The sequence below is a fragment of the Dasypus novemcinctus genome, chromosome 10, assembly GCF_030445035.2.
Source record: "Dasypus novemcinctus isolate mDasNov1 chromosome 10, mDasNov1.1.hap2, whole genome shotgun sequence".
Taxonomy (NCBI): Eukaryota; Metazoa; Chordata; class Mammalia; order Cingulata; family Dasypodidae; genus Dasypus; species Dasypus novemcinctus.
This window is the reverse complement of record NC_080682.1, coordinates 116889477-116903054: the sequence shown is the minus strand read 5'-3', so window position 1 is coordinate 116903054 and position 13578 is coordinate 116889477. Positions and strand designations below refer to the sequence as shown.

General features: G+C 37.9%; 1 protein-coding gene across 2 annotated transcripts in view; it reads left to right on the top strand.

Annotated features, from left to right (window-relative positions):
• The first annotated feature begins 521 nt into the window (after nt 1-521).
• CCDC90B (coiled-coil domain containing 90B) overlaps nt 522-13578 on the top strand; it is a 33798-nt gene continuing 20741 nt past the window's right edge. The window contains exons 1-4 of one of the 2 annotated variants that reach the window (XM_004473849.5): nt 594-651; nt 902-1022; nt 6426-6545; nt 8391-8494. In XM_004473849.5, the coding sequence (XP_004473906.1) occupies nt 923-1022; nt 6426-6545; nt 8391-8494 (324 nt within the window). In that variant the 5' untranslated portion in view covers nt 594-651; nt 902-922. Of the gene's footprint in view, nt 652-901; nt 1023-6425; nt 6546-8390; nt 8495-13578 lie in introns of both variants that reach the window. The other variant, XM_004473851.5, reaches the window with a different exon arrangement.

Genomic DNA, 13578 nt, shown 5'->3' with positions numbered 1-13578 from the left:
GAATCAAGCCTTGTTCAACTTTGCTCAGGGCTCACAACAGTACTTGCTACATAGCAGGCACTCACAGGGTGTTTTGAATACATATAGATAGGGAAACTAGGCATAGCTGCTCATAAGGATGTAATACTTGTAAGAATAGTTAAGCCTCTAAAGCATAATTATTGTGTACCATATAGGATTTACAAAGAGCATTCACTTATGTCAGCGCATTTACTCACCACAACTGTGTACGTTATTTTCAGCACTGTTATGAGGAGCAGTCTGGGTTAAATGAGGTCTGAGAGGTATTAGGGTGAAAATTAGGTCCACCCCAGAATTGGATGAATTCGGTTACTCTTAAGAGAGGAATTAAATAAATCAACTAAAGTTCGTCCTCCTGTGCACCAGAGGGCGAAGCAGCCAGGATGGTGGAGCTGCAAGAATGAGCCGCTCGTTGGACTACAACTCCCAGGAGGACTAGTAGCCTAAGTGCTGTGCGACCTCCGACATGCTCAGCGGCGGAGGAACACAGGTCCCAGGTTGCTGTGCGGTCGGGCCTGACTCCGTTTCCCATCGACCCAAGGGCGTAATGGCTGGTTGCTATCGTGGGGAACCTGTTGTGGACTGCACTTCAGTGCCAAGAAAACGGGCGCCGGAAACTTCTCCTACAAGGTCCCGGCTCTTAGGGCGGTATCGGCGTGCACGGGCGGGGAAGGGCGGTGGGAGAAGTCAGAGCACCTCTGACCCGTGCTAGTGAGCCGTGGGCCCGTTTGGGAAGAGGCCCAGCTCCGGACTGCGGTTCGAGCTTTGCTGGGACCTTTAACCCGTTACGCGCCGGGAACTACATCTCCCAGCATGCCTGCGAAACCCAAACTACCCTTCCCGAAAGCCTGAGCGTGACCATCCCTACTTCCGCCTCCAGCCTTCCACCGGAAGTCGCAGCATGAGGAGTCGCTGGGCTTGGTGGTTCCTTCGCTTTGAAGGCAGTGGGGGCCGCAGAGTTTCTCCCGGTTTTGGGAGTTACTCGCCAGCACTGCGGAGAGGTGAGGGAAGGCAGCGTGTCACCGATAGCCGAGCTGCACTGTCGGGAAACGACGCGCGTATGTCGTGCCTGCGCGGGCGGGCGGGGGCGAGGGTGCCACGCCGGGCACAGGCGACCCCGCTGCCAGAGTCGCTTCCGCATCCCGGTTCCCTGAATGGGTCCGGGGGCGGGAAGGACAGAGACCAGGTAGAGGGCCAAGACCCTTTGTGCTCTGAAAGCCGGTTCCCGGTCAGGCTTTTTTCTGAGCGCTTGTTTCCTTTCCTGTCAAAGGGAACTGGCAGTCCCTGCACTCGCAGGTCGGTCAAGAGCAGTAAGTGGTTGGGGGTCATGATTTTTCTCGTAGCTTGCTCTAACTTAGTTTGTGTTACGTAGATGCCGGCCTGGAGCCCAGGTTTCTGGTATACTGCAGCATATGTTTCAAGTTAGATGTGCTTTATTGTCCCTTTAATAGTCAGCACTTTTTTGTCATGTAGCCATTCAAAGAAAAAAAAAGTGAATGCCGGCACCCGTTTGCAATGCGTACTTAAAGGACATCTGACTTTATTGTAAAAAGACATTCCCAGGATCTTTTTAAATTTTTAGAAATATACTTTTGTGATGGTTTGAAGCTGGATGAACCCTAGAAGGTTATGTTCTTAAAGTTAATCCATTCCTGTAGCTGTGAACCTTTTGTGGGTGGGATCTTTTGATTATTTTATTTAAGTTAAGGGTCTTTTAATTAGGTTACTTCAGTAAGGCATGGCCCAGGTCTTAATCCTCTTACTGGAGTCCTTTATAAACGGAATGAATAAGGGGGGGGGGGGGTGGTTCGGAGTGCAGAGGAGGCACCAGCAGGAGAGACAGACGGAAAAGCCACAGAAGCAAGAAGGTGAAATGAGGAAACCCAGAAGAGAAGGGAGACACCAGCAAGTACCACGATGTGCCCTGCCATGTGACAGAGATGTCCCAGATCCCAGCAGTTGGTCTTTGGAGAGAAAGCACCCATTGATGGTGCCTTGACTTGGGCATTTTTTTCAGACTCCAAACTGTAAGCTTGTAGCTAATAAATCCTGTTGTAAAAGCCAACCCACTTTTAGCATGTTACTCTTGGCAGCCTACCACACTAAAACAAACTTGTTTACAAATTCAACTGAAAACACAGAATTAAACATTTTCAGGGAATGAACTTTGAAGTGCATGTCATATGGGATAATACAGTAACATAAGCAAATGTTAATATTACAACATATTTGTTCAGTTATCTTACTTGGGTCCAAGTGTTCTTAGAAAAACCTAAGGTCTCCCCTTAAGCCTAATTTGATTTGTTCCCCTTATCACTAAACAAATATTTTTTGAATGTTTACTGTGTATAATAATTTTAACTTTACTAATGTCAGCTCACCTTGGCCTATGCATGTGGAAGGACCTTAGTTATCATTTAGTCCAGTTCTTTTTTTTAAAGGTGAATAAATGAACGCACAGGAAATGATGTGATTTGTGTAAGTTCTATGACCAGAGGGCCAGATGGCTACTTCATTGCTACTTATCATAGAATTCAGAGACCCTCAAACAGAATCTCAGAGGAACACAGGGAAGCTTTAAAAATACAGATTTCCAGGCACTACCCCAGAACTACTGAGTCATGGATTTTTTTATTGAGTTTTTTTATTTAATTTATGAGTTCTCATAATTCTGATGTAACTAGCCTAGACCAGGTCAACAGACTGGCATTTAGGCATAGATACTATGATGCATGTTCTTTGAGTTCCTGACAGAAAATTAGTCAGCCATCTCATTTAAGTATTTCAACTCTCAAGTTCCTGGTAAATTAATATAAAATTAGCACCTTAGATTTAATGAGACAAAAATTTATATGTTTTATCAAAAGTAAAATCTCACTTATTTCTGGCAAAGAGGCAACTTGCTGCAAAATAGACCAGAGTTCCAATCCAAGTTGTCCTACTACTGATATCAAAGTGCTTTTCCAATTCCTTACTGCCTCTACAGTAGGAAGTAGAGATGGAGAGTGTCAACACCTACTTGCCTTACAGGATTGCAAGGACTGAGCAAAAGATTGCATGGATATTTGAATGCATATCAGGAAGTTAATGTTCTACATATCCTTCCTCTGGATTCTTAACCCCCCTCACCCCTGTAGTAAATAGAGCCTGAGGTGTGAGTAACTACAGCAGTCCATGCCTTGGTGAGTTTTGCTCATTTTGTTTCTTCTGTCTGGATAACTCCTCTTGAAGATTTTATGTAGCTGTAGTATCATTTCCAAATAGCTATTCTTGATTCATTTTCAGGGAAGGTCAGTGTCCCTCTTTCATATTCCCTATGGATATATTTTGATACTACATCGTAAAAAGAAACCACATCCTTATTCATCATTGTGTCTGTAATGCTTCACTGCCTTGCACAATGCTTTTCATTTAACAAGTATAGTGGAGCAGCAGAAATTATGTTAGGCATTGGGGATCCAGTGATGAACAAGAACAGATTGAGTCTTTCCTCTCAAGGACTTTACAGTCTAGTGCAAGAATTGGCAAACTTTTTCTGTAATTACTTTAGGCTGTGTGGGCCATACAGTGGATCGCAACTACTCAGCTCTGCCAGCATAGCACAGAAGCACCCAGATATAATATGTAAATGAGTGAAAACAGCTGGGTTCCAATAAAACTTTATATACAAAGCAGGCAGACATGGCCCTTGGGCTGTAGTTTGCTGACGCTTGTACTAGTGGGGAAATTAAACAGTTGAGAACCACAAAATGTGTAAATTGTGAGAGGTGTTAGAAAAGAACATTATAGAGTACTATGAAAGACCTAAAGAAGTCCAGGTAGGATTTGGGAGGAAGGGATATTCGGACTGAACTCTTGACGGGTGGATATGAACAAAGAAAAGGAGAGCTTTTTGAATATGGTCTGGGCAAAGGCCCTTTAATAGGAAGGGACATGGCATGGTTGTGGGATTAAAATAAAACTAGTGTGGCTTGAAAACAGAAGGTGAGAACATGGAAGGACATGTGACGGGAGAGAGAGGCAGGAGCTGTATCCTGCAAAGATTTGTTGGCAATGTTAAGGAATATGATCTATCCCAGGTTTGGCAGGAAACTTGTTTGTGGAAGGCTTAATGTTTATTGGCTAAAGTCAGAGGAACTGTGTACTAATCTGCCTAGCTATGAGACCGTGGGACTTATTTTTTATTTAGCTTCTCTAAGCCGCAATTTTCCTCATACAATATAAGGAATGTTGAGGATTAAATAATAATTGTGAAAACAGTTAAGTGTTATATAAATAATGTTACTGATTTTTTTTATCCTAAACACCAAATAAAAGAATGAACTTCTAACCAAGGATAGGTAACTAAGAGTACAAGTTATCACCTCTAACTGTTGTTGGAACTATTATTGAAAATCTGCCCCTGTTTTTCCCAATTTTTCCTTTTCTCTCCCACCTTATATCTCACATTGACATACAAAGGTGTATTGTTTAATCATTCTGAATGGCACTCTAAGCCAAAAAGACTGCTAACCGCTGCACTAATGTGTATTTTTTTTTAATTGGCCCACCTTTATAGTTGTTTCCTCTTATCTGAGAAATATATATTTTTTATATATATGTATATAATATATATATAAAATCTCAGGAAGTCATCTGAGAATTTTAATGAGTTATTATAAAGGACTCTACCCATTATCATTTGCATTTAGAGTTGATGTTTAGATTTTTTTTAACAACACATTATCTGTCTCCACTAGTCTGTAAATGAGGACGTCAGTTATATCTGATTTTGCCGATTATTTAATCCCCTGTGCCTAACACAGTACCTGACACTTAAATATTTGTTGGTTAGAAAGACGTATGGAAAGGAATCATGTTTGCTGTATGCTATACTAGCAGAAAAGTAATACTTAATGTTACAACTATGCCTATAAGTACCTGGATATCTTAGGGTAAGTAAGAGAGAAAACTTATGGTGATAGAATATGAGCTATGGAGTCAGATGAGTCTGAATTGGAATTCTGATTCCAATTGGAGTCAGTGAGTCTGTGACCTTAAGCAAACTCTTAAATCTTTTCTAGATGAATTTTCTTACGTAAAAATCTGGATAATACCATCTTGCCTTGGTAGTATATAAAGTATTCAGTACAGCATCTTGTGTTCAATTAGTAGTTTAACTAGTTAGCAGTTCTTTCACTTTCTTTTTTTTTTTTTTTTTTTTTTAAAGATTTATTTATTTATTTAATTTCCCCCCCTCCCCTGGTTGTCTGTTCTTGGTGTCTTTCTGCTGCGTCTTGTTTCTTTGTCCGCTTCTGTTGTCGGCGGCGGCACGGGAAGTGTGGGCGGCGCCATTCCTGGGCAGGCTGCTCTCTCCTTTCACGCTGGGCGGCTTTCCTCACGGGCGCACTCCTTGCGCGTGGGGCTCCCCCACGCGGGGGACACCCTTGCGTGGCAGGGCACTCCTTGCGCGCATCAGCACTGCGCATGGCCAGCTCCACACGGGTCAAGGAGGCCCAGGGTTTGAACCGCGGACCTCCCATATGGTAGACGGACGCCCTAACCACTGGGCCAAAGTCCGTTTCCCTCTTTCACTTTCTAAGCAATGATATTGTATATATGTAAAAGTCTACCCAAAAGCAAATACCTTTTATAAAATCAGCAATATATATGCAAGAGAATTTTATAGTATCTCAGTTAAAAATTGGGAATTTAATGAAAAAGTACTAAAAAGTTATTTCAAAAAATGAGAAACTTTTCCTAGGGCTCCTGCTTTGACACCAGTAAATACTCCAGAATTTTAAATCAAATTCATTGATTGACTGATTCGGCAATAAAACATTCTGACCCTATGTGTCCTAGGAATGATTCTGGTTGCTGGAGCACAGTAGTGAAAAAAGACAATCAAGAACTCATGGAGCTTATATGCTAGTTTGGAGAGACAAACAAGATAATTTCAGATTAAAGTTGAGAACTATGTAGGAAATAAATTATACAGATGTATGAAAGAGTAATAGTTGGAGCAGCTATTTTAGATACAACTACAGGTGTAAAAAAAAATTGTAGCTCTATGAAACTTCTGTTGAGCATGAGAGTAGTTGGGCAATTTCTCCTCTCCAATAATTAGAGAAGGGCCAGTGATAGTCAAAACATTTGACACATATTACAATTTTAGACTGAGGAAATAAAACATTCCTTATGCTAAAAGAGGGAAACATTTATTGAATGTTTGCTATTTGTAGAATAAGGTATTAGAAACTTTTCAGGTAAAAGTAAAGGACTTGGAAGTCAGTTAACTTCCTTTAGATTATAGAACTCATAAGAGTTGAAACTATTTCATAAATAGAGAAAATACTTCAGGAGCTAAAGTGTGTTACCCCTGTTGGTTACTAAGAAAAAACAAAAACACTGTCTTCTCTTTTCAGACTTGTTTACCACCATAACCAAGGAAGGATATGATATGAGGCGAGTGGACATAACTCCTTTAGAACAAAGGAGACTAACTTTTGATACCCATGCATTGGTTCAAGACTTGGAAACTCACGGTGAGAAACATGGAAGCAAACTAACAGCACTCATATAATGTTTCACAGACAATTACGGGACATTGTAGATCCCCCCAGGGCCCACTGGATGGAACGTGGGAGAGTGTGGGCTATGATGTGGATCATTGACTATGGGGGTGCAGTGATGCTCAGAGATGTTCTTACCAGGTGCAATGGATGTGTCACGATGATGGGAGCAAGTGTTGTTGTGGGGGGTGGGAGCGGTGGGGTTAAATGGGACCTCATATTTTTTTAATGTAATTTTTAAAAATAAATAATTAAAATAAAATAAAATAAAATAAAAAACAAGTCAAAACAAACTTCCTATTATGAACAACTAAGAGTAACTAAATAGTATTTCAGTCCATACAATGTAATACTTTACAATTAGTAAAAATGGTATTGTTGGAAGGATAGTTTTCTGATACGGGAAATGCTCGAGATATGTAAAGTGAAAAAGCATTATATAAAAGCACATGTGTAGGATAGATAGATGATAGAATGATGAATAGCTAGAATGATATGGCAAGTGTGGTAAAAATGTTAAAATTGGCGGCTCTTGGTATCTGGGATGATAGGGGTATTTTGGAATTCTTTCAATATGGTTCATATTATTTTGGTAACTGTCCTGCAAGTTTAAAAGTAGTTAAAAATTTTAAAAAAAGTTGTAAAGGAAAGTATATGTGCTGCATGATTTCATTTCTTTAAAAAACAAAACCAGCAGAACATGCAGGCTGATACAGAAGTCCATAGGGAAGTACAAATGTGCAAGAATAGCAAAAGTCTCAACAAACTAAAAAGAATTGCCGGATAGCAGAAAAGTAATACATTTCTGTAATATATTACAGATATTACAGAAATAGGAAAACAGCCTTAATAGGACAGAATGGAATTCAGAGACAGGTAGGTAGGTAGATAGCATGTGATAAAAAAGGCCTTTAAAATTATAGAAAAGGACTGTTTAATAAATGATATGAAAAATGACAGCCAGTAGAAAAAATACATAAGGTCCCCTTATTCAAAAATAAATTCTGTAAGGATTATAAATGTAAAACTGAAAGAACTGCAAAAAGTACTAGAATATAGAACAGTTTAGGAGCAAATACACAAAACTCAAAAGCAGTGAAAGGAAAGACTGACATAAAAGACTAAAGAAACATTTAAATCTACTGAGAGCAAAAGATACCACCCATAGGGAGTAGATGTGGCTCAAGTGTTTGAGCGCCTGCTACCCACATGGGAGGTCCCAGGTTCATCCCTGGTGCTTCCTAGAAACACAACAAAAAAACAAGCAAACAAAAGGGGCAACTCGGGAGCCTTTGTGGCTTGGTTGTTGAGCACTGGCTTCCCACATATGAGGTCCCGGTTCAATCTCCAGGGGCCCTGGTACCTCAAAAAAAAAAAAAAAAATCCATAAAGTTAAAAATGTTAGCGACACATTAATATACATGGTTCTTTTTAATAAGAAATTCAGCATTTGTACAGAAAAATAGTAGTTCACAGCAAAATAAATGTAAAAATAAAACCAACATATGTAAAGATGTTCAACCTCACTTCCAAACAAGAAAATGCACAGTTTAAGTACAAATTAAAATAACATTGCAAAACCAATTTTTATGTCAATTATACTCTTTAAAAAAAGACCGGTAATATCCAGTCTTGATGTAGATGTGGGAAAATGGGTCAGTGGGAATTAAGTTTTTAGAGTGCTTTTAGAGAATAATTTAACATTATCTGCCACATTTTTTATTGTAAACCTTTTTTTTTTTAAAGTATAACATTTTAAATGTAAAGAAAAGTTATTCTACCTACTATTCTGATTAAATACCTCTTTGCTTCCTATAGGATTTGACAAAGCACAGGCAGAAACTATTGTGTCAGCATTATCCACTTTTTCAAATGTGAGCCTGGATACTATCTATAAGGAGATGGTCACTCAAGCTCAACAGGTAATGCATGCATTTATATCAGTTCTGACAGTGTCACTAGACAATTTTTTATAACTACATCTCTGGCCCCCCCACCTTCCAAACACATATGCATTTTCCTTCTGCTCCCTAATGGGGCTGAATTTTTTTTTTTTTTTTCAACTTTGGTAAAGTTAGGTTCCAGAAAGACTAAGGAATTAGAATAGTCATAACAAGATTATGGGTACACATAGAATAGGATTTTGCCTTGTCTTTCCTTGGGTGAGAATATCATACTGTTTGAATTATGAGATCGTGGTAGATTGTGAAAAACTTTTTCCGTAGAAAGCCCAGCACAGGAGAAACGCTAAGCTTTCTATATAATAGATACGTTATTGCTGTAATCATATTTATGTGCTGGTTAATTTCACAGACTTACAGTCTTACATGGCTGGGTGGACATCATAAATCACCTGGTCAAAAGACTCTATTTGACTGGATACACAAATCCTTAAATTCATACTTAATGCCATTTAGCTAAGCACTTAAGATGTAGAAGGGACTATTCTGGATATTTCTCATATATTACCTCATTTAACCCTTCTAACAACCCTGAAAAGTAGGTGGAGTCATGAATTAATTTACTATGTTTAAGAGAATTTTGCTTCTTTTTTTTTTAATTTACTTTTCACATTTAGGCTATCTTCCTCAGATAAATATTTCAGAAAATTAGGATTCCTGTCTTACATAAAATTAGAATCTTGCATAAAACTTTATTACTTTAAGGGTCATGGAGGATCTAAATATTTACTCTTGTCTTTTACCAGTTAGACACTTTGAATTAAAAGCATTCAACCCCTAGATTTAACTTACCTTGTATTATTTTCGCTTAATTTATTCAGGATCATAGCAAACTACCAAATCCACTGGGGGAAAAAAAATGTCTTCGTTTGCCATAGACTGCCAGTGCAATAATACCAGAAATGGGTTGACTTTTATAAAGGGGATTTATTTGGGATGAAAGCTTACAGTTCCAAGGCTGCAAAAATATCCAAATCAGGGCATCATCAGAGATGCTTTCTTACCAGAGGTCTGCTGCTAGCAGATCCTCGGGTCCTGCCACATGGTGAGGCAAGATGGCAGGTCTGCCATTCTTGCTCTTTCTCCCAGAGCTCAGCTATAGGCGATCAGGCATCTCTTCCTGGGCCTTATTTCCTTGAGCCTCTCAGGGCTTCTCTGCCTTTCTGCAGCAGCTGTAGGCAAATCTGGAGTCCTTTCTCACACATGGCAAGGTAAAGATGGTAGTGGCTCTCTTTTTCTGTGCCTCTTCTTTCTATCTGTGTTCTCAGTTTATATAAGACCCAGCCAGAGGACAGAGACCCAACCTGGGCCACACTTCACTGACATAGTCCAATCAAAAGCCCTAAAGTGATCTAATCTTAACTGAATTTAATACAGTCAAAGGGCCCTATCTACATTGCAATTACAGACACAGGAATGGGTTAGCTTAAAAAAATAATTTTCATAGGTTCACAAAACACAAACCAGGGCACCAAGCATTTAATTCTCCCAGAGCTCTAAGCTATCCTGAAAGCTCTATGAAGCTTCAGACATTTTCAGTATACTAATTCTTCAACCAGTTTTTAAGTTTTCATAAATATAAACAGATTAAAAGTAGTTTAAAGAATTTTTATTCTGCCAGACCATTTACTCCTACATCCAAAGTGTAGGATTAGATGTAGGAATATAACTATTAAACTTTTGTCTTTTTTTATTTCTAAATAATGTATGAAATTTAAGTCCTGTTCCATCCTTGAGCCTAATCCCATTGCTATCAACACACAAAGTTGGCATGAAGGATGGGGCTGAGTCTCAGGGCCATCAAGCAACAAGCTATAAACTATACCACTTCAGAAAGGGCCATCCTAAATCAAGTCTTCAATCTGAGCATTTGATTAGATATGAATTTGTTTATAATCCGAATTATATTCATAATCTGTGATGGATCCATAGTAGTCACAATGGTCATTCTTATAATATATGTGGCTATTTAATAATGGATTAACTTTTTCATCTTAAAAATTTTAAAGTTGGACACCTCTGCTGTTTTGTGGGCTTTTTGAGTCACAGACTGTATTTAAAGGAAAAGAAGCTTCTAGGACATTATGATCCCTTCTTCTCAGGTCCAGACTACACAAGAAATTCACAGTTATGTTTTCAGCTGTTTTCTATGTAGAGTCAGTGATATATAGCTTATAGTTAATGTTATAGAACTCCTTTATAAAGATATTTTAGGGGAACAAAATGAACAACCCCTAGAGCCAGTTCTGAATGAATGAATTCTTAGGAATTTTTCAAGCAGAACCGACTAGAAGAAAATGAACTCCCTCCATGTGGATGAGGACTAGGGAAGGCTTAAGAATCAGGGATGTCTTTTGTACATAATAAAAAGTTATTTTTACAGTATGATACAATAAGTACTAAGGGAATCGAAACTTTCTCCACATCAAAACATTGGAGTCAGACTGCTGCTTTAGCTATTAGAGCCCTGTCTCTTTGATCATCGTAATAATGGCTGACATTTATGAAGTGCTAACCATGTGTCAAGTACTGTTGTTTTTTTTGTGTGTTTTTGTTTTTAATTAAAAGTATATTAGGGAGGTTCAACCTGGTCTTGACCTGCATATTTTAGATGCATAAGCATGTATTTCTTTTAGGGTTACTTAACAGACTACACTACCCAGTGCCTTCCTAAAGGAAGTTGCCTAAGAAATTCAGCACCTGGGGATCCTGTTAATTGCTTTCATTGACTTAGAGGTAAATCTAATTTTCATACAAAAACATTCATTTTGAGAAGTTTCTAAAATAGATTATAGAAATGAATCCTTCAGATGTACCATTTACTTGATGAGAGATTTGGGACAAATTATTTGATTTTTCTAAACCTCAGTTTTCTTGGTTTTAAATTGTGAATAATACAAATCCCAAAAGAGTGATGTGAGGATGATAACAGTTAAATATAAACTGTTTAGTACAGTGTCTGGTGTATAGGAAGTTCTTATGGTAGATGTTATTAATTTCTTCATCATCATCATCATCACCTAGCAAAAGAGAAAGGGTCTTTTTCATATATTTTTGATTCTTTGTTTCCCAATTGATTCCCATACTAGTTTACACTGAGAATGGATTCAGGATTTGGGAAGACACCTGAATATGTGAATAACTTTTGTATGTGTGTGTCCAAACACTCCCACTCCTTCTCCCTTCCTCCATCCCTTGGTAACCTCTAATCTACTTTTTATCTACTTTTTATCTCTGCAAATTTTCTATTTCTAGACATTTCTTACAAATGATAGAATACAATATTTGGCCTTATATGCCTTAACCTGTTTCACCTATTTCACATTACCTATTTCCTGATGTTTTCAGGGTTCTGCCATGTTGCAGCAACCATTAGAACTTCATTCTTTCTTGCAGCCAAATAATACTCCATTATATGTATGTATCACATTTTGTTTATCCATTATTTGTTGATGGACACAAGTTATTTTACCTTTTGTCTATTGTAAATAATGCTGCTATAAACACTGGTGTACAAATGTCTGTTCGAGACTTTGTTTTAACTTTTTTGGGTATATACCAAGAAGTAGAATTGTCAGATCATATGGTACTTCTGTACTTAATTTCTTAGGAAATGCCAAACTGTTTTCCACAGTGGCCACACCATTGCGCATTTCCTCCAACAATGCTTTAGTGTTCCAATTATTCCATATCCTCACCAACACTTCCTTTTTTTTTTTTTTTTTTTTTTTTTTAAATAATACCCATCCTTGTGGGTATGAAATGGTATCTCATTGTGGTTTTAACTTATATTTCCCTAATGGCTTATGATGTTGAATGATCTTTTCATATGTTTATCGGTCATTTATATTTTTTTATGTGGAGAAATACCTTTTATAGTACTTTACCTTATTTGGGTTGTTTGACATTTTTTTGTTACATTGTAAAAGTTCTCATAAATTATGTATATTAAACCCTTATTGGGTATATGCTTTGCAACAATTTTCTCCCATTCTGTAGGTTATCTTTTCATTTTCTTGGAAATTTCCTTTGTGTAAAAATTTTGAATTTTGATGAAGTCAGATTCATCAGATCTTTTGTTGCTTGTACTTTTGGTTTCATACCTAAGAATTCATTGCTGAATCCCAAGTCGTGATGATTTGCCCCTATGTTATCATCTAAGAATTTTTTAGTTTTAGCCCCTGTCTTTAGGTCCTTGATCATTTTGAGTTGATGTTTTATATATGGTGTGAGGTTCAGGTCTAACTTCAGTCTTTTGCATGTGGATTTCCAGTTTTTCCAGCACCATTTGTTGAAGAGACAATACTTTCTTCAATACATGTGCTTAGAACCCTTGTCAAAAATCTTTTGGGTGGAGTGGGTATAGCTCAGTGGTTGAGCACCTGCCTTCCATGTATGAGGTGCTGGTTTTAGTCCCTGGTACCTCCTAAATTAACTAAATATAAATATTTCTATTTACATTCATATATTTACATATGAATGAGCAAGTGTAGCTCAGTGGCTGAGTGCCTGCTGCTTCCCATATGCAAGGTCCTAGGTTCAATCTCCCTGGTACCTCCTGGGGAAAAAAAAATCAATTGGCCTTGGATGTTTGGGTCTATTTTTGGACTTTAAATTAAGTTGGTCTATTTGTGTATCTTTTTTTTTTTTTTAAGATTTGTTTTATTTATTTCTCCCCACCCCCTTGTTGAAAACTATTAGAGCTAGTAATTGAGTTCAGCAAAGCGGCAGGGTACAAGATCAAGACATAAAAATCCATTGTGTTTCTATATGTTAGGAATGAACAATCCAAAGAGGAAATGAAGATAATTCTGTCTTGTGTATTTCTATGTAAAATTTCATGTCATTTGCAGATAGAAATAGTTTATTTCTTTATTTCCAATTTGAACACATTCTGTTTTATTTTGCCTAATTGGCTAGAAAGTCTAGTACATTACTGAATAGCAGTGGTTAAAGCAGTCATCCTTGTCTTGTTCCTAATTTTAGGGGGAGAGCTTTAAGTCTTTAACCATTGAGTATAATGTTAGCTATAGGTTTTTCATAAA